The 25,905-nt window shown below is 42.4% G+C and overlaps 1 protein-coding gene across 9 annotated transcripts in view; it reads right to left on the bottom strand.

Annotated features, from left to right (window-relative positions):
- Positions 1–11,770: 11,770 nt before the first annotated feature.
- Positions 11,771–25,905, bottom strand: part of RPAP1 (RNA polymerase II associated protein 1) — a 41,445-nt gene continuing 27,310 nt past the window's right edge. For 7 of the 9 annotated variants that reach the window (XM_010580066.1, XM_010580064.1, XM_010580067.1 and 4 more), the window contains 10 exons: positions 24,824–25,003; positions 23,876–24,077; positions 21,808–21,917; positions 19,739–19,934; positions 18,664–18,813; positions 18,047–18,189; positions 16,053–16,857; positions 13,796–13,972; positions 13,061–13,117; positions 11,771–12,284 (listed from right to left, as the gene is read on the bottom strand). In XM_010580066.1, the coding sequence (XP_010578368.1) occupies positions 12,159–12,284; positions 13,061–13,117; positions 13,796–13,972; positions 16,053–16,857; positions 18,047–18,189; positions 18,664–18,813; positions 19,739–19,934; positions 21,808–21,917; positions 23,876–24,077; positions 24,824–25,003 (2,146 nt within the window). In that variant the 3' untranslated portion in view covers positions 11,771–12,158. Of the gene's footprint in view, positions 12,285–13,060; positions 13,118–13,795; positions 13,973–16,052; positions 16,858–18,046; positions 18,190–18,663; positions 18,814–19,738; positions 19,935–21,807; positions 21,918–23,875; positions 24,078–24,823; positions 25,004–25,905 lie in introns of those variants that run through there. The other 2 variants (XM_010580071.1, XM_010580072.1) reach the window with 2 other exon arrangements.

Raw genomic sequence — 25,905 nt, 5'->3', positions numbered from 1 at the left:
CAGTCAAGCTCTGTGCAAGACCAGGAACCAAAGTTTGAAATTGCATTGGATAAATAATATATTTTAAAAGGTGAGCATTTGTTGAGGTGAGGTGGTATCAAAAGACCTTATTCTGGCTTCCCAGCCTAACAGTCACTGGCAAGTCCAAAAGCTGTGAAGTTTCAACCTCCACAAAAGCAGAGGAGGGGACTTGGTCATGGTAACAGGAAAGGAAAAGAGGGAAAGGCTTGCACAGGGATTACTCTCCCTCTGTGACGTACTTCCATCGAGACCTTGGGCAGCTACCTTAGCAGTCTGTGCTATATTTTCCCATCTGTCAAACAGGAGAAGGAAACAGACCATTTTGAGCAGGCATCAGGCTGCTTAGTGTATTAGCATTTATAGACTGCTTTGAGATATACTGACAGGGGAAAAAACCCAAATCCTGGTGGGGGTGGGGGGCAAGGATCAAATTTTGAGGCATCAACTTTAAAGGTGTTCCTCAGGGTTCAAATCTAAGGCCAGATCTGTTCTGAAATAGTCTATTTTGTTCTAAACAGCAGAGTGCACAGGCAAAAAAAGCATGAAGCAAGCCTTTCAAATTTGCTGTGCCAGCTCAGAGCTCTGGGACAAGAAGTTTCCTCTAGATGAGTAGGCCTTACTGATTTACCTTCCCCAGATGATTCAGAAACTTTGACTGATGTACAATACCACCAGTGATATTTTCATTCTTTGTACTTGGTTTCCTTCTCCACCCACCTCTTCAGAAAGGACTGATTTGCTCCTACATTTCATTACATGCTTATGCATCCCTTTTCTCTGCTGATGCCAACCAAGTCCCTCAAACAAGGCTGTTGCATTTAACCTTCAGAGTTCATGAGTCAAACAGTACAGTGTGACCAACTCACAGTCTGCCATTCTATGGGCACATCAGTGATGAGATTACCCAGACTGCCAGCCAACCATATGACTGCAGCATCCTAAATAGCTTCCAAATCAAATCAAGGGTAATAATATATTGGTGGCTTGAGAGAGAAAAGCCTTTTGTCTCTGAACAAATTTATTTCTCTCTGAAATTAAGACCTTCTGATTTCAATTTCACCTCCTCTGCTGCTGCTGAAGTGAAGCTGCTAAAAGCACAGATGATGTGCAGCAATGTCCTCTTTAGGCTAAACAAAACTTCATAATAAACAGATGGAAGGACTTGGCACAGCTCATTCCTTGGGCACCCTGAAATAGGAGAGCATTTTCCTTTGCCTATTTTCTCCCATCTCAGATAACATCTGGCTCAGTCAGGGAGATCTTACTGCAGAGACACATTTCCTTGCTGCAGGCCAAACAGGCCTTCAACAGGAACCACAGGAATACACACTTTTGTGCTATCAAACACCACCACATCGAGTGTGCTTTTGCGGGCACTGTGGAAATCATATGGCCACATATAAACGTGTGTGCGAGAGGGTGGAAATCAGATGGCCACACCATATAAACAATGAAGTTGTGAACTGCTATATACCTCTGCAATAAAGAAAAACACTTGCTAAGTTATATATAATATGCTAAGAATATTTGGGAAGGGGAGCTCCTCTAGTTTCCTCACACATGCCTTTTCAGAGTGAAATAACTGTACCAGAAAGATTTTGCTTATACAATTCCTAGAATTTTTTTTTAATATGTGTATACATGCACATACAAATCAGTTAACTCTGAAATTCTTAAAAGCAGGACTGGCATGGTACACACACCTACTGCATTTATGCAGTTTGCTATGGCTGCAGTTTTACAGTAAGAGGCAATGAGGGGCCTTACAGAAAGGTGGCCATGTAGACAGAAAGATGAGCTCACCCAGAAAAAGCATTGGGAACTGGATACTCTCCTCAAGAACCCAGGAATTAATCGATTTTCAGGCCTAGATCAGTAAGCAGTTCTGTGCATAGCAGCAAATGACACACATACAAACTGGAAAATATTCTTTGCAGTCTCACTTTGGCCTGCCATGAAAAGGGAAAAACAAATCAAAAAGATACATCAGAACAAAAACTCTTTAGAAACCTCCTCAGGCAAGGAATATAGCAAGGACTAAAAGCTTTGATGGCATTTAGACTCCTGGCTACACAAATCTCTTCTAAAATAAAGCAGTCTCTAGAATAGATAGTCAGATCAGACAATGACAGATCAGTAGTTATAAGTTCATGATCTTTCAGATGAGACATAAAACCGTGTCCTGACCTTGTGTGATCATTAAAGATCTCATAACGCTTTTTGCAAAAAGAGGGTTGTTAATCCCACTGGTCTGGAAACACTCCAATTTAGGTAACTACTTAAATCAATCTTACTGATTCATCTAAATAAGTACTCTCCTCTGTTCTCCAGTCTAAAATAACATGTGGCATTTCTGTGTGCTGTAATACACGACTGAGAGTCCTCCCTATATCAGCATTAGGTGAAGCAATCTTTGTATATGCACGCACTGCCACTCCTACAAGGGAGTGATCCTTAATGTTTGCTAAGGAACTTGGAGATGCACAGTGCAATGGATAAGAAATTTATTAGTGTTCAACACAGTTCAGCTTTCATGAAACCTTTTCCACACTAGACTAGTTAGAAATCAGAGCTTCCCAAATTTTGAGTGCTAACAGATAAACTACAAATCCAGAAGAGTAGAACGCTTATGCCTTTGCCACTGAATAAGCATATCAGACAATATTCAAAGAGAGACAAGACCGGGACAGCTCATTATTGTCTGAATTACAGCTGCTGAACACATCAATCATCAGCAGGTGAAACTATAGGTGGTCCAAACCAGTAAATTTTCAAAACATAAGGATAGGGCTCTTTGATAGGCATTAAAGGAAAACACAGGTTCGTCCTAAGCACAGCTTCCACCCAAGATGACTCATAAGCATGTCTCATTTTCAAAACTTCTTTACAAATAACATCACCAGGGGTCCCAAAACTCCTTGTGGTTCATTCAATATGGAAATCCATAGGAGTGGATGAGAGAGCAGACAAAAACAAACAACAGAAGCATCAACTGTGCTATTCAGTAAGGAGTTAGTCTCCCAACATAGTTAATAATTACCTCCGAGAGGAATAAAGCAGCAATAAAATCCTGAAGGCACACACAGCCTGAGTTACAGAAGACATGAAATATGGATGTAGTAAAATAGTATGGAATTTTTACTCTAATAAAAGTGTAAGAGGACAATCACATCTGTCACCAGAAAGATTAAGCTTTGAGAGACGTAGTGTCTTAACGTGACCATACCTGCACACACATATAAGAACACCCGGGCCAGGGTGTGCCTCTGGACACTAACAGCAAAGGCTGATTTTGACTTGAGCTTTCCATTCACAAATATCTGTTGAGGCAAGTATGTTATTATTGTGCAGCTAGATGAAAAGGAGAGCTCGTTATCAAAGCAGCACTCAATTATGATTACTTACAGCACTTGCCTCTCGTGAGCCTTTGGCATTACTAAACAGAGGCCATGATTCCATTCCCATTAAAATCTAAGAATAGATTCCCTGGGGAAAAGATCAAGGCTAATCTGCAGATGATTTCAGAGATGTTCTCACCTGCATCTTCCTACAGCAGAACATCCAGGTTTTCTTCACCAGGAAAGCCTACTAGGTTACCATTTTCCTGGTCCTCACTATCCATTTACCTCAACAGTCACAGTACCTAATCAAAAGCCAAACACAACTTAAGAAAAAGGATCCAAAACCAAGTTGTTTCTTGTGGTGAAGCTTGCTTCTTTGATGAGCCTACAGAATAAAAGCACATGACAGCTCTTTTTTAACACATGCAACTTTCTGGTAAAACATTGTGCGCTGAAGTCAAGAGAGTACAACCCCAGTAGGACTCTCATGCTCACTCTTTCCTGTTCTTCTCACGCTGGGAAAAAAGCTGGCAAGCCAAAAAGGCACCAGTGAAGTTTAGCTTACAGTATGCAGTAAGGAGACTATATGAACATTTACCAGTTACTGATTTAGTACAATTTGTTGGAACAATATGCAGTTACCAAAAAAGAAGCCTGAACTAAACCACAAACTACATTTATCACACTCTAAGAACCTTTTTTCCTGTAACAATTAATTCCGCATAAATAGTCTGTTGAGGATGAACCAGAAAATAAGAATGCCATTTTGGGTGCAACTTTGACACCGTCACATTTAAGTTCACTGTAGCATGAGAAATGGTAACATCAGAAAATTGGGAGAACCTTCCACATTAGAACAGCTGGTAGCTTAGTAATTGTGGTCTCCCACATCATGAGAGACTACCCTAACCTCAGGCTATTGGTCTTTCTGGGGTGCATCGTATTTTCTCTCTAGTTTAGACCAGAAACTGCATTCTGGAAAATGTTCCTGGCAAGGGTTTAGTATGACTATAAAATTGCATTTTTTGTTTAAATAAAGGCCAAGAATTCCATGCTAGCTGTAGGCTTATTCCTTCTTTCTTCCATCTGCAGCGAGCTATAGGAATTACCCAAATAAATAGCTACAGAAAGCAGTAAGCAAAGACTGCTGGTTCAAAGGGAAAGTTAGGTTGCAAAATTGAGAATAGTTTGTTGATCTCAAGAGTATCTTGGTAGCAGAAGAGAGTCATACAAGGAAACAACTTACTGTCCCTAAGGCAATATTGGCAGTTACATACTAATTCTAGAGAAGCTCTGCAAAATGCACATGGGCACACCTGCTAACTTTTCCAACAGTGCAATGCTTGGCCTTTGTGGCACCAGTACACACTGGGAATGAAACCGTTTGACTCGTGATGCACAGGAGTAGTTATTCACAGTCACTGCTGAATACAAATACCCAAAGTTCTGCAACCTATTTTTAATTTGCAGATTGTACTGTTACAAAAAATATAAGCACACCCCCCCCCCCAAAAAAAAATTGACCTTCAGAGTTGACTATAAAATATAAAACTTGCTGGTAAGAGCTCATTGCAAAGAAGTGTGGTCAGCAAGCCCACACTCTCCTCCATAAATATTTTAAGTGTTCACAAAACAGTACCAAAGAGAAAGACACTAAAAAAACATATTTTACATCCCCTTTCCACCCACTCCTTTTAACAGTGGACAGACAGGACGAGAGCAATGGCAGTTCCTGCCCAAATAATCTCATTAATCCAAACCTGATCAATCTTACAGCAGACACTACCAAGAAGAACAAAAATGAGCCACCATCTGTGGCGTCTTCTGGGTGGCAGCACAGCTAACATTTTGTGAGTGAGCTGACACTCATGTCAGAGACAAGAGACACACGATGCTTTAGCAGAAACTTTTGTATCATTCTAAATTTATTTTTGATAATCTATATTGAAAGAAATATTGATGCCAGGAGTAACAAGCTGCTTTCTTGTGAAGGATGCTAACAACATAGCTCCACAGTTGCACCGCACAGTTGTGTGGCTGTCATTGTATCGTTGTGGTGTGACACAAACCAACCCCCCTCCGAAACTGCAATTCACTACTGGCAACACAATACCTGAAGTTAATTCAGAGCTCTTTGCACTTCCTGCTGCTCCGAAGAGATCAAAGAGCCACCCTGAAAGTGCATTGTGGTGGAAGCTGCTAACAAAAGCCCACGTGCGCTGAGGAAGCCTGGAATATAGTTTGAGACATACTCATTCATTTTGTGAGGCAAAAAACTTACTGTCGTGGAGGCAGTAAAAGTGAAGAAAAGTCACTTGATACACAAGCGCCAGTCTTCCTTTCAGCAGACAGATCCAATAGATTAATTGCTAAAGCGTCATCAAATATCTGACGGAGCAGACCCAAATGGCATGGTGTGCTTACACCACCTACGCAGCAGGCAATCTGAGTCTTAAAAGTGAAGTTACAGCCTTCTTTGCTATAAGGTTTCCAAATGGGCATGCCGCTCACGTTATTTATGGACATCTGCCCAGACTTTCAGATGAACACCCCAAGAGACATGAGCTTCCACCTCAAGCTCAGTGGCAGCATCTCAGTTCTCCGGTTTAACTATTGAATTACTGATTGCTTCTGCAAACAGCCAAAAGAGTAAGAAAAGCCAACAGAGAAGAACTAGAAGTTATTATGATAAGGGAAAATTCAAAATAGAAAGGCAAACAGAGACAGGGAGGGAAGGAGAGCCTACTGAAGGACAACGGGGACATGGAAGAAAACACAAGGGGAGTACTGAGGAGGGGAGGAACCCTGTGGAGGGAGAGGGGGAACCACAAATTTCACCTCAATGTGAGAGACCCACAAACGATGGCACCCAAAAGCTGAGCCACCCTCTCCACTCACCGGCTCTCTCCATCCTTCCCTTTGTCCCTTCCCAAAGCCTCAGACTGGTCGCTGTGGTCAGGGAGCAAGGTTGCGCTGTGGTGGGACCTCCACCATCTGCTTTCCCGCTCCCCCATCTCCTCAGGTACTGCCAGGATTGGGATTCTCCCGCCTCCCACCTCCACACAAGCGGCTGGAGGAGCCTGGGGCCTGCCAGAGCCCCCTCAGCGCACCCCAGGGCCCCACAAAACCACCCCAAGGTGAGGCCTCACCAAGGATAGCACAAGCACAAGGCTGAGGACTCAAGCAACCCTCCCTCGTTCCTCAGAGCAAGCGTGAGGCAACTGTCAGCATAGCACCCAAAACCACAGCAATCACCTCAGCACACAAAACACATGGTTAAAGCTACCAACTTGGTCCACGGCCTTGACAGCCCCTACCAGCCACCCGGTGCTCCGGAAAAGCAGATAAAATGGATGAAACACAGTATTTTCCTCCTGTCGATGCTGCTGCTGGCCCCTCCAGAAGCTCTCCGAGGGCTGCTGCTAGGCCCAGGTGTCCCCCGTTAACTCCCCCAGCCCCACAGCTGCCATCCCTTAGGACAGGCTCCCAGCACCTAGATTGTTCCAGAAAACTTCCTTCCAACCTTAGCAATCAGCTAACACAGCAGCCTCAGGTTTTAGCATACACTGTCACACCTGTAGCCGTGCTTCGATAATGGTAGTATTTCTAGGTCACACAAGCCCCCTTTTTGTTGTGGCCAGTAAAAGCTGCTGCTTCGTAACGAGCATCAACATCAGTGGTCTGGTTTGTCATCCATGTTAGACTGGGGCAGGGCAACACAGAGGGTAGATGCCCCTGACCTTCCTTATATACCTTAGACTTTGTTATGACGTCCATATACAGTACTTTCTGGAAATATCCATCGCCCTGACTGGATTTATGAGCTGGTTGCTCAACAGGCAACAGAGTACTGCAGAAAAGTTGTCCAGGGCAATACATTAAAATGTCCTTTGTTTTAAGATGCTCTGGTCAGATCTGTTGTTATCTCAACCCTTCACGCCCCACCTTGGGTGCCAAAATGGACTGTCGTGGTTTAACCCCAGCCAGCAACTAAGCACCACGCAGCCCCTCACTCACTTCCCCCCCACCCAGTGGGATGGGGGAGAGAACCAGAAGGAAAAAGGTAAAACTCCAGGGTTGAGATAAGAACAGTTTAATAAAACAGAAAGGAAGAAACTAATAATTATGATGATAATAATAAAATTACAATAATAATAATACAAGGATTGGAATATACAAAGCAAGTGATGCACAATGGAAATGCTCACCACTCGCCGACCGATGCCCAGTCAGTTCCCGAGCAGCGATCTGCACCCCCCCAGCCAACTCCCCCCAGTTTATATACTGGCCATGACATCCCATGGTATGGAATACCCCTTTGGCCAGTTTGGGTCAGCTGTCCTGGCTGTGTCCCCTCCCAACTTCTTGTGCCCCTCCAGCCTTCTTGCTGGCTGGGCATGAGAAGCTTGACTTAGTCTAAGCACTATTTAGCAACTGAAAACCTCAGTGTGTTATCAACATTCTTCTCATACTGAATCCAAGACATAACACTATACCAGCTACTAGAAAGAAAATTAACTCTATCCCAGCCAAAACCAGGACACCTGCACACAGCTATTGCTCAGGGTCAGGGTTGGCTGGAGGCTCACCACAACACTGCTGGTGCAGTGTCTAGTCCTTTTGCACAATATGGCCTTGGTCGGGCTGAATTCAAGCTATTCATGATCTTCTTCAGGCTGGGGCTGGCCAGAAATCCACATACAGCATTTTTGCAACAGCCGTTTTGAGGGTCAAGATTACCACAAAAAAAGGGAGGGAGGGGAGCACACACAGTGGCCATTTTACCCCCTGCATACAAACACCACTCATCACAGAAGACAACAGCAGCTCTGAGTGCATGTCTTCACTGCACATCCTCCATTCAAAGGGAGCAGGGGGAAAAGCTAGTTTTTTTAAAGACTAGGGCAGAGGCCAGTAAATTACCATAAAGTTATTTATACAAGGATATCACAGGGCCAGCTTTCTCATCTCATTTCTTTTTCTAAGGAGAACTGTGCAGAACTAGGAAGGAGCAAAAGCGAGGATTAACATGCCTTTCCGCTCTACTCTGACACCAAAAGAAATGCATTTGTCTGACCCGTGGTATATTTATACACCCACATCTTATGGCTTGTTCTATCTGTCCATGACTTCATCAGCAAAAGGTGTTTAGGGTTTGCCTGATATTAAGTGGCCAGACAGAATGCATTAGTCTAGAAATGGATTATTAAATTCCACTGTCAAACTGAAGTAGTCAATAAATACAGTGGAATGCAAGTGCCTTAATCATATAATGCTTCACCTATACTTTGCCGTTAAAAAAGTTCCAATACAGTGGGGTTTCAGTCCTATTTTGATTTCTTCCATGCCTAACTCTTTACTTTCTTCTGCCAGGCTTTGCTCTACCTCAGTGTGTAGGAGTGAGGCCAGCTACCAAGTTGCCTACCTCTTCTTTGGGAACTGTCCCTGCTCAGCAAAGTGGGCCAAGTCACCAAATAGGGATCCTAAACCCAGGGAATTCAAACCACTCACACAGTCGAAGGATCACAAATCAACTCCATTTCTTCTAGGTAGAAAAGGACATGCTTCCAAGCTGATGGGAATACTCTCTCTCCCCTTTCAAAATGCAAAGAAAGATTCAGTAGAATGCAGAAAACTGCTGCCATTGAAGTCATGGGATGCAAAACTAACAGCCCCACCATCTTACTTGACAACTCAACAGCAATACTAGAAGGATTATCTTTAACTCACCTCTAGTCCAATCAACCACTTGTTTTTTAAAACCACATTGTTGCTGCCTTCTAAGACAGCTCCTGCTGAATTTGTCCCAATACAGATTCCCACTGTTCCTACATGGAATAACTAACATCAGTAACTTGGATGAAACCAAGCATCTTCTAGCCACAAAGGAACAGAAGATGGTTTGGTTTGGGGTTTTTTTCCTTCTAAGAATTAAAAGACAGCATCCTTGGGAATTTTATTTGGTTGTTGGTGGGTTTTTGTCTTCTGATGACAGTTATCAGAAAACATATGCTGTTCTGCGTTAGAATCACTTCAACCACAGAACCCTATTTGTGGGTCTTATTTCAGCAGAACTATTTTCTTCCCAACGAAATCTTAAACATTTGATAAGGAGTTAAGAAGTCATATCAATTTTGGGGATGGTTTTAATTTTCTTTATCTCCTCACTTACTCTGATCAGGATTAAACTGGATTAACAGAACTGGCACACTTTGGTCCTGCTTCAGACTGCATTCAATTTAAGCTTTAAGCTTCCATTCACTCTACCGGATTTTTCAAAAATGCTCCTGCTGGCAAAGCACTGAATGATTCTTAGCAACCAATCACATCAAAAAGTATTTAATTCTCCACACTTTCTCCAAAAGTATATGCAAAAATTTAAAAAGCAGAAAATTCAAACCAGGTTTAAGGGTTAGCTCTTTTGGGGTTTATTTTAAGTCCCAATCGCACTAAGCCGAGAAGGCTTGCATTTAAACTAGATAAAGCAATGCCCTCTAGTGTTCTGCAGAGAAACCTGGTACAAGGCTGCCCAAAGCTTGATCCTTTCCTTCCCGGAGTTCACAAAATAAATGAAACCCACCTCCTCTCTCAGCTACAAATACCATCCATGGGCAGTTTTTTACCGTCTTCCCACCTGCAGCACATGACAAATCACACAATACCCACCCTGCACCTTCCCCACAAACACACACGATTTGGTACCCCATGTTAATGGACCACCACACAGACAGAACGATGCCTTTGGCTTGAAGAGCTCTCTTACAGAGCTCCAAAGCTTAGTGATTTCTTCACAGCAGTACCATTCCCAAGATATTGATAAACTGCAAACAGAACTATCCAGGCTCAAGAAAGATTTAAATAAAGGAGAGCATTCTCATAATTCCAAAACAACCTGCAGAGCTATCAAAATATTTACTTACACCCTGTACACATTACAAAACTCGGCATCGCAGAAAAGACTGGAAGAGTTTTTATAACTGGAGGTCTGAAAAGCAAAAGGCAAAGTCCTTCATGAAGGCTGCTCTTGAACAGGCAGCTAGGAGTCCTTAAATTTTACCATCCATTGCTCTGGAAAGACAACTGCTGGGCTCTCACCATCTAGACAGAATAGAAACTTGAATGCCTTTGATTAAACTTTTAATGACATCAAGTATTTTTAAAATAATTAACAACAAAAAACCCCATGTTGACCACTGTGCTTTTGTTACTTTATGTGCCACTGATCTGCAGCAGAGAGAAACCACAGATCAAAAGCTGCAATAGAAGGAAAAAAAGCAGGGGCGGTGGGGGGGAAGAGAGAGTTTAAAATGAAACATCAGTTCTGCCCATGTCCTATCTGAAATAAGGGGGAAAAAGATGAAACAGTATATTTTCTGGTGACCTAAGGGGGACTGGTACACTTAGAAAACTGCCAATGTAAAGACAGCACCACAGCTATAAAGCTGCTAGCTTGAATTTGTTTCTTGTCTGGAACAATTTCAACAGTTACAAGCTGGCCTATTAACAGTGTTTCACACTCTTATTAGGACACTCACTGGAGCAACATTAATATAGGCATGGTTTCTTTGGAGGGAAGCTAGCTTGGCCTGTTTGATAGACAAAAAGAGAGAAGCTTAGGTCTTCAGGCCAGGCATCACCCTGCACCTTCCAGAGGAATTTATTCCTAAGAACAAAACAAAAGAAATAACTTTAACAAGTTCTGCTCATAAAAGTTCTCCAAACAAAAGCCTGCCACAGTGACTTTAGTTCTGCAAAAAATTATTGGATATAAACGAAACATCCAGCGAGATCACACCTAGGGTAAATTCTGGACTTGACCTGGCACTTGTGATGAGCCTTTTAGGACACTGTACTTGTAGTTCTTGTGTCTGAGGCTGCAATACAGAATTTGGATGTAGAAGTGGGATCACATTAGGAATTTTTAAAATTAGGTTTAAGCTTAGGAACTCCACTTTAAAATTTAAACTACATTCCCCTCTTCTCAGAGGGCAACCAATACATATCCTAGCTAAACAAGCAGATACTTCTTTTCCCTTCTAATGGGGAATGGTTACTGCCAAGCATCCTGCCCTGCAAAGAAATTATTTATCTTGTTATACATGTAACCAAATTAAGGGAGAAAAGAAAGCAGTTTAGAGACTATCCAAAAGACAGCCAAGGGAAGACATCCAGTGTTTATACCACTGCACTAGGAACTATTATTTCTTTGAGGTCTGACACAATATGTCTGCATGACTGTCACAGAACACTGTCCTGGAGAAACTGCTTGTATATATATTTAAAAAAAAAAAAAAAGAGGCTCTCAGGATCAGCTTCTTCCCTGTTGCATTGTAATTTTATTTGCAGGAGATGGTGTGGGGAAAGGACCATTCAAAATTCAGGGTCCAAAAAAAGCAAAGGAAAGAACCCACAGTCTCCAGCCTGACTGAATGAAATAGCTTTTCCACTTCCTTCTGTTTATTCAACAGTCCAGTGCCTTTCAGACAAGTTCTCACCTTCTCCAGGGAGAAGCAGAACACCTGAAACAGAATTGAGGAAAATGCTCCAGCATTCATCATGGAAGGCCACACACATACTGTCTTATCTTGAGAAGATGTGTATTGTTCTACAGGGCTGGGAGCATTCTACTAGTGCTTCACTTTGCAAAGATGCCAAGAGCATCCAGGTAAGACACTCAAACTGTCTGAAATGCACATAGGTTCATCAGTGAAGCGTAAACTGAGCTCTTCCATTCTTCACCTTGGCCCTCTTCTTGCACAATTGTTTTGCTATGAGACTAGCACTAGTGCATTCTCCTTATTTTCTTTGTGTCACCATCTGCAGGTACTTCAGTCGGACGGGAGGGAGCTGCTCATAAAGATCAAATCCCAAAGGGCTCTCTGCATTCAGCAGTCTGTAGTAGAGTAGGTGCTTCTTCAAGGTCTGAAGAAAGAAACAACAGCCATTAAGCATGTCTGAAAAGAATCTAATCTTTTCCACCCTATCTCCAACACAACATAGCGACCTGCCAGATAGTACAATTCCATCAAGCCCGAAGTATTTAATTGTATCATCTTCAATAGAAGAGCTATAAAAGGTGAGTTTCTTCCAAGAAAATTCACTTTTGATTTGCATAAGATCTCCTCTTCTGAACACAACTCCACTGCCTCCTCAGCAACCCCTCACAATGACTTCTTGACAAAAGCCCAAATCGGGTTTTGACTGGGATCTAAAGAATTTACCCTGGATGCTAAACATAAAGGGCCAAATGACACAGTTCTGTTGCACAAATGATAGACTTTGGCAAGGTCCCTGAAAAAAAAGAGAAACCTTACATCTGGTTTGGGTTTTTTTGAGGGAAGCATCCAACTAAGAGTTAAGGGAGATCACTGCTGGCCACCTATTCATAGTCGTGTTAGAATCATCCCTCTAGGACCTCTCACTATCCAGATATAATGCTGCTTGGGCAAGAGGCATAGAAATACAGTACAGGAGATTCATCTAGGTTCCATCAGGCTCAGTGCTTTGAGTTCAGTTACTACAAGAACTGGGTAACAATATTTATAGCCATTCGCAGGTCAAAATCCTACTGCTAATCACCCCTCATTCTCAAATTAGCAGTTAAACACAAATTTCAAAAGCCAAAGTTAAATCTGTAAGAGTACCATGTCTGAAAAACTTAAGTCCCAGTGGCACAGACTGAACCTTACAGATCCTACCTCATCCACCAACAGCCACGTCTTCCGCAGCATGCTTTTCCGAGCAGCATCAATCTCCTGGAAACAAAACACATACTTTGCTTAATATGGCGCAATGCTACCTTTGCAGGAGTACAGCACTCCAGGAGGATGCTTTGCTCATTATGATGATGCTCCTAAGAGCAGTTTGTTCCAGCAGAAAGGGTTTAAGATGGCTATTGCTTGGATCCTGCTTCTCTCCTCCTTCCCCTGACCTGAAACTCAGCCGACTTCTCAACTTTCAGATAGAACTGTAGATCAGAGAATTGTTAGCACAAGTAATCACTGCTAGAGGCCCCAAGGCCATAGGAAGGCTTCTGCTTGGTTATTCAAGAAAACTGAAAGGAAAGAATACTCTACACCTTAAGATTGCCCCAGGCAGGGGCTAAATCTATTACAAGCTCTCTCTGCCTGATCAGCTCTCTCATCCTCCCTGCTTCATTCTTCCCCCTGTACCATAGCCCACATAGTTGCTGACTTCAAAGGTTTATGTAGGATTGGCTACCATTAAAGTGGTTTAGGACATAATGAACAAGAGCTGCTGTCCTGTCTCATATGTGGATTCTCAAACAGCTGACCAGTTCTCAGAACATTTGCTTACAATCTTTGTTTTCAAGCCCAGCGTCAGTTATTCACCACAACCACACTGGACCCTTGGGAAGAGCAGATGCAAAACCCAAAGCTTCCAGCCCTGAGGCTCTGCTATCTGTTACCTACCTGTGTCGTGCTGTCTTGGGAGAAAATAAAGCTGTTCACATGAGCCACAGCCACCACATAAAGAACAGGGCACCAGGTGTGGCGCAGCGCACCAGTGACCAGCGTTCGGAAGTACAGCCGCAGGAGGTTCAGGTTATCCTCAGGAGGGGAAGTGTATCGCTCGAGAGGCACAGGAAACTGCAACAAACCCACCCAGAGGCAAAATTACAATTTTTGTCAGGGTCTAAGTAGCAAGGGGAAGTTCATGAATTTAGGGTGCCCTTCCCCAGCTGTTTGTGCGTGCACTCCTATATAACATCATGTACCTCGGTGGCATGACCCCCACTTGAAGCAGAGCTGTTGCTGCCCACACCAACTTATGTGACACACCTTTAACAAAGCATCCTCAAGACCTCTTCAGCTCTATGGAGAGATGTTTTACTGGTTAAATCACTGCAGTTGCTTTTTGGCACAGGTAAGAAGAATGGTTTTAAAGTGAGGAGACAGAGTACTTTCAACAGCACCACAACCTGCTAATGTACCAGAAAGGCTTACTTTGTCCTATGCATTTAGCCAGAAAAGGAAACCAGATATATCTGCCAGAGTTAATGTTGTTAAGTGAAGTTTCCAACATTTTCTGACATCGCTCCCTAGCTTCGAAAAATAGGTTAGAAAAGCTTCTAGTAACAACTTGGTTTTGCTTGCTTCTTCCTTCTTCTCTAGGGCTAAAATTACGTATTTCACTTTGGAGCATCTTCTTCTCATGATTAAAGACAATCATTGTTTTTACTCAATTCAAAAAGCAGTCTGCCCGCTCGGGTATTTTTAACTCAACTGAAGACAAAAAGGAAAAAAACCTAAACAACCAACACCTCCTCAAATGATCTTGCTCAAATTTTCCAAAACATAGTTTGTTTTCAAGCAACACAGCAATGAAAACATTGTTCAAAGTATTTGGCATTTAAAAAATTTCTAAGCACATGAAAAACAATCTGCTTTGAAATGTTCTCCATTGTAACACATGCCACAATTTTGATGGTACTCAGGGATCTGGTGTTGAAGGATCAAGACGAGATAAAGCACGTGATGTAGAATCAAGGCTTTCATCTGGAAGATGGTGTTCAGCTCTGTTCCTACACGTATTTGTGGAACTGCAATATAGACAGGGAAGGACTACTGCAAACATCCAGAGAACTTACCATAAGAAGCAGGCCAGAATATCTTGGCTTACCTGGCTTAAGAAACAAAGGCTCATCTGGCCATAATGATATAGAAAAACTGGCCACAGGGCTACTACAACCAGAGCAAAAGTGCTGCAACCACGCAATGGAAAGCACTGATCTCACATAAACTGCTGGTTCACAGTTGTTTGGAAAAAAAAAAAAAATTTTGAAAGGTTATCTTTGTATTAGCAAACTTTAGGCTAGATCAGGTATTGTCTGTCAACTGACATAGAACTTAAAGCCAGCTAAATCCCATCTCTTGTGCTCTGCTCATTCAAAAGAAACACAGTCTTACACTTGGCAGATCAAATTTTCTTGCCGAGTTACCCAGCAAAGTACAACTCCAGTATAACTAAATGTGGAAATATGGTTCAGAGGCAAAATAACTGTTTGACCATTCATTGGGGAAGGAAAAGATTCTCACCAAGGTGAGAAAAGACTTAAGGGAAAGGTAATTGCTGGCAGAAGAACATAGGGTGCAGACTAGCCCTTCATACATACAGGCTATAAATTAGGAGATACTCAATCATTAGACCAAGCAGGGTGTGGGACAGTTTCCACTGAAGACTGAACAATTTCACAGTTCCTGCCCTCCACATATACACACCATCTGCTCTCAAAACAAAAGTTCAACAGGTTTCTGAAAATGATTATGTGACAAGGGCCTGCACCTACAGGGGCCGGACTCTGTTCTTCAGACTTACAGTCAATCAAGCTGTTAAAAAACAAACAAAACAAAACCAAAAAAAAAAAAAGAGAGAGAGAAAGAGAGAGAAATAACAACAAAAAAATATATACACTGCTGTCACAGCCCTAAATCAAAAGAACGTTGCTCTCCATTCCTATTCTATTGTACATTCCATGCATTGGACTTTCTTCAGAGAGAACAAAAAGCTTCTAAGCAAAGAAAGCATGATTATTCTACTGGACAAGGAGGGATGAGGAAGAAGGGCAAGTGCTCGGAGGATGCCCAAATCAAGGTTGGAGAAACACAGGCAAGAGCCCAGTAACCCAGAAATATGCAGTGACAGGCAACTACCATAAGCCAGGATTACCTGCTGGAGCGGCACTCCCAGTGCCTGTAGGATACTTGTGTGCTCCCCAAAAACAGAGAGACGCAGATGAACGCTGAAACGCTTCTGTAGAGGTAGAAGAACAAAGACTCCAAAGAGTGGATCTCCAAAGGAGACACCTTCAAACTGCTCCAGGAGACTTATATAGAGATCGTGGAAGGACGCCAAACCAGGGAGAGGAGCATCCAAGTTCAGGGAGTCCAATGCCTTGGGTTGGCAATATACAGAGAGAAGGGCAGCTGTATAGCGGTGGATTGGTGCTTCTAGAAAGAGGTCACTGCCTGTGAGGAAGACACACATAAGCCGTGCAAGTTTGGCAGCAGTAGGGATGCTCTGAAGGGTTTTAGCACGCCAGGTTTCTAGCAACAAGACCCACTGCAGGTTCCAAGTCACAGTGTTGACGAGATCAAGTGGGAGAGAGTTCAGTACAGCCCCACGTGTCTCTGCATTAGTCACTTTATTGTAGAGGCTGATAAGTGGAAAGAACGGCCAGTCTGAAGGCAGGATGGGCCCTTTGACCTCAGGAAGCAGCATTGACTGGATGAGGTAATTCCGCCCTTGGTAGAATGCTTGGGAACACATAAAGGTAGGCTGCAAGTGGACAAAATGAGAAAGGTAGCAGGAGCGGATAAAAGGCAGATTCTGGTACGATTCTCTCAGTAGGGCACCACGGGTAGCCTTTGAAAAAAATGCTGCTGCAGAGCCAGGCTGTGCCAGTTTGGCACTGGTACCCAGATGCAGGATATCAGAGAAGTCAGCTGCTTCTGGCCCTCCAGCTTTCCCTTCACTGTAAGATAAAGACAGGCATCAGCTTAAGAAACAAAAAAAACCCCCAAACACCAAACAAAAAAACACCACAGAAATTAATCTCTACAATCTTCCTGGATTGGGGACAATAGTGTATGCACAGCACTCACAACACTTTCTATAGCATTCAGCTATGATAATACTGAGTGTCTGTAAAGCATCAGCTATCTTGGTATTTAAAGGGAATCACAGAACTACATTTAGAGTTAGCAATACTGAGGCCCTGCTATGAAAAACCTCCACACAATGATCATGTAAGGCCTGCATGAATCACTAAGACAACTCTTGAAATAGTAGCGTTGCAGCTCGCAGAGGCAAGGTCAGGGGAACCATACAGACTGGTAGTTAGAAACTGGGGGGCAGGGAAGAAGGTGTTAGTCAAATCCATGTGCCACAATCTCAGACCAGAGACTGACCATGGTCTCAGATTACTTGCCAAATTCTCACAAAATAGTAGCTCTATAGCAGGTATTTGTAAAAAAAAACCAAAACAAAACAAAAAAACCTCCCCCCAAAAAAGAAACAAACAAACAAATAAAATCACCAAAACCAAAACAAAACCCCCCAAACAATACTAACAAATCAACCCACTCACAAACTTCAAACTTTCCTTCTTTCTGGAAAACTATAGTATCTCCTTGGACCACCTTGGTCCAACCTCCTACAGAAATGCACCATAGCAAATTTCAAAGAGACTTCCATGAACAAGATAAACTGCTACTATTTTCTTGGCCAGACATATGAGGCTTCACATTTGAGATGCTCATGACTTCTTCCAGTGCAAGGTGGAAGACATCACAGTTGTCAAATCAGCAAAAATTTGTGTCAGAACTTGTATAATAAGGGTTTGAGGAAGATTTAATATGCTTTTCAGGCTATATCAAATTCCCATTTATTTTCTAGACTCACTACTTGCCACAGATGAGATCAAAAGAAAGTGGTCACTTTTCTCAACATTGGTATCTCAGAGAGAAATCTGCAACCACATTGCTGGTCTGATTAGAAGGCTCCGTGACTAGAGAATATACCAATGAGTAACTAAAATTTGAATACAGGCCCTACTGAAGGCCAAAAATTATGACAAAATTGCAATGCCAACACATACTTCTTCAATTTTCCCAAGTTTTCCCATGTACCAGACTACAGAAAGGAAAAAATGCAAAGCTTACGGAAGAAACTCCGGATTAAAGGCAAGATCCAGTAGGACCTCATAAGCCAGATGCTCACTCCCTGGCAACAGACGGCTTAGCAATGCCATGGCAACACAGTGATGGAGTGAGGCATGCTGGGCGTAATCTGGACAAGTGCCTGCCTGTACAGGAAACAAAACAACAGATAAAAGCACTTTATCATTTGTCAACAAGGCAATCAACAAGGACAGGAGGGTCAACCAAGACATAGATCCCACCGGAAAGTGAGAGACTGAGGCAGACTGGAAGAACCGTCAGCATTCATACCGAGATCTTTCTGCTTCCCCTGATTGCCTTAGTCAGACATCTTTTTTAGTAGCACACTTGAAAACTTTGTTCTCTCTTTAGCCCAAAGACAGGCAAAAATATAATTTTGCCATCCAAAGTATTTTGGATCTAAATCCCCACGTTAGTAACTGTAAGGATGTTATTTGCTAATGGGGCATAAAATACAGCTGAAGAGTCACCAGACCTAAGCCAGATATGAGAAAGAACATGGATGCAAAAAACAGCTGCCAGTCTGACACACTGAGTTGGAGAGGCCAAGGTGAAGTCAATTCCTCAGGTGAAAGAAATTAAAGGAATAATAATGATACCATTCTCCGAGCCAACGCTAACACAAAGTACTGCAGATGATATTCATGGCGCAGGATCCACGCAGATGAGGGAGTTACAGAGGGAGGTCTCATCTGCCAGCTTTGATGCAGATAATCCTTCAAGCCTCTGAAGCCCAGCACAGAGCTGTACTATAAAGAAATCAGAAGTGGAAATGAATACTACTAAGACAGTTCATGCTTAGAGGAAAGTAAAACATAGCTCTCCCCAAGGCCTAGCCCCTACCTTCTCACAGGAGAATTCCTGTTGGCTACTCCAAGAGGGATATTTAAAAATAGCCTGATAAATATCTGCTTCTCTGCCTCAGGGCTCACCTGCATCCACCACGACCATCCCCATCACAGGTAAACAATAGTCACTGCCTACATTTTCCATAGTGCTTTCTAAGGCAGAAGTCTGGCCAGTGGCTTAAGATGTTTTTCACTCATCTGGCCAGATATTCCTATTAGTAACCAGTCAGCTAATTCAACATAAGGTGACAGAGGAAGGCTTTCAGAAAGCTTATGTTAGGTACTCCATCTCTCTGGGGCTCTGACATTTCCTCTTCAGAGTTTTCAATCTTCCATGACCCTCTCCTAAAAATTCAGGACAACCAGAAGCAGGAAGAAACCTCTTCAGTCACTGTAACACTCATTCTCTTAATTTTATCCCATTGTTATATATGCTTCAACCATCCTTTTCCTCCTCTGACACTCAGTTATTTATCTTGCTTAGCCAAACAACAGTTATTTAACCCTTCTCAACATTCTTTATAAATCCATCCTTTAAGCATCATCATCATTCATCACCCGCTCTATAATTCCAGCTTCCCAGTGTCAACTGGATATTGGAATTCAAAGACAGAAGATATTTTTCAGATCTTCATCCCACCTGTTCTGAAAATTGAGGTATTTCTCCCTATAGTACTTTGGTATTTTTAAAATAAAAATACACAATAATTCCTTTTTAATAGTCCTACTGACATCACTCTTAAGGCTGGGAAGATACAAATACTAACCACCCTGACAAGTATGTCATCATTCACCTAGAAGTTACAGTGAAAAAGTCTATTCTCACCTTGATGGTCAGGCCCTTGTGGATGTGAGTGATGCTGTTGATGAGAAATAGGAGGGCAGTGAGGAAGGGGAAAGGTGACTTGGAGCCAACCAGGCTCAAAGGAGGTTTGCCTCCAGTGCAACTGAGAGATGCAATGCTGGAGACAGATTCTGGTGCTGGGGAACAGGACAGAGGGTTGCACAAAGCAGAGCATGGCCTGTGTGAACAGATAAAGAGAAAGGGGTCAGGTCAAAAGCACTCATACAGCTGAAGAATTATTTTGTAGGAATGTTACTATCTGGACTGTGCCACACATTGCAGTAAAATGGAAGCCCCAAAGACCGTGCAAGAAAAAAACCTAGTATCGCAGTTGGTCAAGTAAACACTATCGCCATACAAGCTGTTCAGTGAGCTGTCATGACTTCTAATCTTCAGCTAAATTGTTCATGACATGCAGAAATACTGATGCAGTGACAGCGATGTCAAACATTTGAAAGCATTGGGCCTTTGATTAATTAAATAAATAAATAAATACACATTTCCCCATGTACACACGTAAAACAGGCTAATAAGGCTGCCCACCCACTCGACATTTCAATAATAAACTGGCAGGCAAAACCAAAAAGACAGCTTACATCTAAAATTGACATTGAAAGAATGCTGCCCCTTATATACTCATGAAATGCCTATTTTTAAAGCCTACTCAGAAAGGACCTAGCTTTAACATAAGTGAACATGACCGTGCATACCGCTCTTGGTGTGTGCACTCACTCTCCACGGGCGAAACTACAACTTTTCATACCAGCAGTGCTTGTGGGGCCCACACTAGACATACTATATCTGTACAAGCAAGACCACTACAAGGAAGAGTGATCATAAGCATGTTGCTCAATGGTAATGGGCAATAGGGCAAATCCTGTTAAAGATCCATATTGTTACTCTATGACAGAGAACTAATTATTTAAACGCATTGCTTTTCCTTCCACTGGCATTACCATGTAGGAGATGTGTGAACACATCTGGGGCTCACAGATTACCCTGAACTCCTGGTCCTAATCTGCCCAGAACATTTAGACAAGATTTTCAAAATATTAAGGCAGAGATTAGCTGACTCCTCATTTTAACCAGCCAGTGTAAGAACAGCCTAGGAGAATTCTTGCTGATGGGCTTTTATAGCCTGACCAAACCCATTGTTTTCACACAGGCAGAAAAGGGTCTAAGGAGTGCCCTTGTGTTGGAAGCTTTGATGCCAAGAACTTCAGACCTCAGTTCTCAGTCATGAAAGAACATGGGCCAAACTGTTTGGTGACCATTCAAGTACCATTTAAAACCAAATATTTCAAGTGCCCCTTATATCAGATGTTCTCAGAAGCAGCTGGATGTCTCCTTGACTACAAGTTAGGTCTTTTAGGTTCCCCCTCTCCAGAGGATTGATCACAGGCTAGGAGGGAGGCTCCCTCTACAGCAGAAAGACAGAATATCTGCAGTGCGTAACAGTTCCCAGAGCCAGAGACAAAGCTTATGTTATCCAAATGTCTGAAAGAACAGTTGGGTATCTGGCCTTTCACTTTCCTGCAGGGGCTTTCAAAGCCTTAATGAAGCTCTGCAGGAGCTTAAAGCAAGAGTCTAGTTTAAATTATTTTAAATAAGCAGCATCACACAGAGCACACGAATGGTACATGCACACACACACTCACCTCCTCAATGTAAGAGGGACCCGAACTGATGTTACTTTTTTTTTTTTTAAACCAGCAAAACCAAAGAAGAATCAAAGCCAAGAGTGACTAAAAACATTCTGAAATTGATACAAAAAATACAGCTACATAGAAAGGCATAGATGCAGACCCTGCAGCAGCACCAGTAGGAAAGGAGGAACTGGAGAACCTCAGTGACCATCATGCTTTTTGCTGCAAGGGGAGAGAGGATAAGGCAGGGTGTAGACAGAGCCCTACTGCACTCTAATTCACACATATGGGGGCATCTATGTACAGGGAAAAGAAGTGGGAAGGGGAAACTGCCACATAGTATAGTATAGGAACGAGGCTCCTTTAGCTTCCGGCAACAGCATCTTAGCAGTGAAATGATTTTACCTGAGCAAGTCCCACATGCTGTGTATGGCTGGCTGGCTGAGAAGGGGCTGCAGCACCTCAGATGTCAAACGTTCCAGTTCCTCTAAGCAGTCAATTGGATTGACGGATGGCTGCAGAAGACATGGAGAAGGACAGGAAAAGATGGTGAATGAAGGCATTCCAGTGAGGGCAAAAAGACAGATTGATTTAATTGCTTTCTCTGTGTTTATTATCTTTTTGCCAGACCACATCATCAACATAGTGGTACTGCTCTAGGTTAGAGCTGGCCTCACTGCTGGTAGTGTGGAAGCTGAGAGCTGGCACCTCAAAGTGTTCTCGCACTCAAGTATTAAAATGCATCACAAAGATTTCTTAATTGGCTGGAAGCAAGGTATGAGATCCTTGGGATCAAGATTCCCTAAATAAAAACTTGCCCTAAGTGGCTATATCCCCCTCCCTATACCATCTACATGCTGATCTCCCCATTTAAATTGAAGATGACACAAAGGTGATCAGAACTACCTTAAAGAAAGCAGAGTGGCACCATGATGGTCTCCAAAAAAAAAAATTATTAAAAAAAAATCAAATGCATAAAGTGCAATTGACCTACCCATCAAAGCATGACTGTGGATGAACACTGCACAGAGGAGGATCTGTGGCTTTTAGAGAACCATCCAAGTTCTTCCAACCCTAGTAAGCAATATTCCAGGTTGAAGAATCATGCTGGCAAATTTTAATGTTCTTTCCCTTCATTAGCATGCTGCTTTAAAATACAGAAATACTCATTCCCATGACATAAAAATCTGATTTTTCTACCAGGTTAAATACCCCTCCAGAAATCAGTAAAATCTACAGGAATATATTAACCTTAGTTCTTAGTAAGCTAACAAATATATTCCAAGAAGGCCCCCGTACACACAAATCTAGTTACTATACAAGTTGGTTTTGGTTTTTTTTTTTTGCACTAGTCCATTCAAACATGCTACATGCAATTTTATATTTTTTTTTAAATCAGATTAGCTAACCACAGGTAGGTGATTGAACTTCTTTTTAAGTGGAAATAAAAAAATCTTATGCCATAGTTCAAGGACTTAAGAAACTATTTTGTCAGCCACTCTTCTGGGACATCTATAAAGGTTAAAAAGGAATATTAACCTCTTTGTTATCCTGGTTCTCTAATGCTCAGTTCTCTGATGACAGCATGTGAAGGGTACTACCAACCCTTGGGGCACTGAAGACATCTTTGAATCATACTGGCAGTTTCCACCCCAGCCACAACAGACTCAGTGCTTTGGGCAAGTTTCAGAGGAGTTGCAGAGGTGTGAATAACTACAGCCATTAAATTACCCCCACACCTTGACGACAGCTCTCCCAGGTCAGAACTCGGGCATGTCAGTTGGGCAGTAAAGAGGAAAATTGCATTTATCTTTAGAACATGAATCTTTAAGGTAGCTAAAGTATTAGACATTATTCTTCAACAGCATCACACACATGGGTCACCTTCAGAAAACTCACTTTAAAAGATGACCACATACTACAACTGTAACTGGGTTACAGAATTTGACCTTGAATGTCAGTGGGACAGCAAATAAATTTATCTTTCTTGTTTCCTATCCAAAGTTCATATGGCACGACCCTTAATGCTCAATCTTCCAACCAGATTATTGCAGCGTAGCTGTCCACATGTAAGCTCTCAGACCACAGCAAATGCAAAAATGTGCAACTTGATTTAGCCCACAAGGAGAAAGGACTGCCAAACTAAATTAGGTCATACTTGCTTCATGCTTTGGATCTCTGCAGTAAATCAGAACAGTCACAGCACTACCACATACCTTGACTGAGACTCTGAGCCCAGAGCAAGAAAGGAAGACAGTGATATTTGGCACTGCTAATGAGAAGGATCAGCAGACTTATCTGGTCCTAAATGCCACACAGCCTAGATATGAGCTGTGGTAAATAAAATTTAGTCCTCAGCTAGATGCATCAATGTTTGTCTTTTTCAGCATTGCTTGTAAGTTCAGGTTTTCAGAGGTAATACATAAGTTGATGATGGTGAGATGAAAAGACAACCTGTATTTTCAGGCCTTACCTGTTGGCTGCAAGCACTGTAATAAACTCCCAAGTAGATCACATAAGTTGTGGTCAGAGGCTGGAGAGTTTGCCAAGTTTCTGTCTGGGATATTTCCTGAAGGAATTTTTTCAGACTGGTCTCAAGGAAGGGCTGTAAGCCTGACACTTGATTCCACGCTACTGGAGGAGGTGGAATCTGTTCACTATCTTCTGAGCTATTACTGAAACACAATGGAAGAATGACACAGGATAGCAAATATATCTCAGAAACAATTGTTTCTCTAGATCATCATTTTTACAGCAAGATTTCCAACTGCATGGAGTCTGGAAGGCGATACTTGACAACAGCTACTAGGGGGAAAAAAAAAAAAGTCTTTGCAAATTCCCGCAGATCAGACCAAATCAATTTAGGCAGAAAGGACAAATGCAGAATGCATTACTCTGTCCTTGAGCTATGCTCTAATTTTACCAAACACACTACCTCAGTATCCAGCTTTAGTTAAAGAGTTTCTTGCTTTTCACCAGAAAAAGTACCTGTGTCTTCATCAAATCCTACTGCTTTGATGTCTATCAAAACCAACAACCTCTTAATCCTGACCTATCTTGGTCTCTGCAGAGAGGTTCTTTCTTCCAGACCTCAGGGAGGTTTTCTTTTCCCCAAAGCGAAGGTCAAAGGAGCTTCCTAGCTCCTTTCAGCAGGGCATTTGGCTAACACTGCCCTTCTGCCCCATAGCTGAATGGAGATTTTTACTCCTGCCTCTTACCAGGCTAGCAGGCGTACAGCTGTCAGACTAGATACTGCTTCTGACCTTGTGTCAGAGGAAATATACCCCACCATGCAGGGATTCACATGTGGGACAGTAAACCATAAAAAAAAAAAAGTGATAGCCAGGTCTCCAAATCAAAGAGAAGGAAGACAGGATGCCAACTACTCAGATAGACAGAACTGGTGACAGAGAGGGCCTACCTGCTCAGCTTGGCCTGCAGCTCTGCTGTGTAGCCTGCTGTTTGTGTCACGTTTATCAGCAGAGTAACTACTGCCGTAGCTCGCTGGACAGACAACTCAATCATAGGGCTCTTCCCACGGCAAGTGCTGAGCAACTCAGGCAGGGACTGCAGTATCCTCACCAGCACAGGGTAGAGATCCCTACAGCATGAATCACAGAATAGATGAGGTTGGAAAGGGTCTCTGGAGATTATCTATAGTTCAACTCCCAGCTCAAGCCAGGTCAGCTAGAGCAAGTTTGCCCAGGAACATGTCCAGTTGGATTTTGAGTATCTTCAAGGATGGAGAGTCCACAGTCTCCCTGTGCAACCTGCTCCAGCGTTTGATCACCTTCACAGTAAAAAAAATTTTCTTACACTTAAGTGAAATTTTATGTATTTCCATTTGTGCCCATTGTTTCTTGTACTTTCCCTACATATCATTGGAAGAACCCGGCTCTACCTTCTTTACAACCTCCCATCACATATTTATAAAGATTACTAAAATGAGATTATGAGAACCATCACCACCACCAAAATAACAAAAGAAAACAGACATGGAAGAAAGATGACAAAGGAAGAATAGAGTCATTCCAAATTCATCTGAATGGAACCTATCTAATACTCTGCCTCCAAGCATTCTGATAACCTCTTGGAAAAACTACTTTTATTTTATTCTTTTTTCCCTAGTTCTCAAATTCTCAGCCAAAGTATCCAGTAATAATCATGCAAATTTAAGGAATCTTCTGCTGTTTCTCTTTCCTCAACATTATTTACAGTGCTAAAAAATAATATATAGTTTTTACTCTTTATTAACCAATACACCTGACTGGGCTGGAGAACAACGTGCAGAGAGAGAATCTCCCTTCTAAAACTTAATACTGACCTCCCTTTTACTCCTCTTCAGAGCAACTGCACAGCCACCTCTGTGCTTCCAAGTCAGTGCAGTTACAGGAAGAAGATTCAATGCTTGAGGTAGGTCAGACTTCTCCCAGCACAGACCTTGATGGTCAAGCACAAGAACTGAAAGTCGATGCAGCATGCAGTTTGTCTGCATCAGTCTGC

This window comes from Haliaeetus leucocephalus, unplaced genomic scaffold (genome assembly GCF_000737465.1).
Source record: "Haliaeetus leucocephalus isolate CR32 unplaced genomic scaffold, Haliaeetus_leucocephalus-4.0 Scaffold696, whole genome shotgun sequence".
Taxonomy (NCBI): Eukaryota; Metazoa; Chordata; class Aves; order Accipitriformes; family Accipitridae; genus Haliaeetus; species Haliaeetus leucocephalus.
Note: the sequence above shows the minus strand (reverse complement) of the source record. Positions and strands in the feature narration are given on the sequence as shown.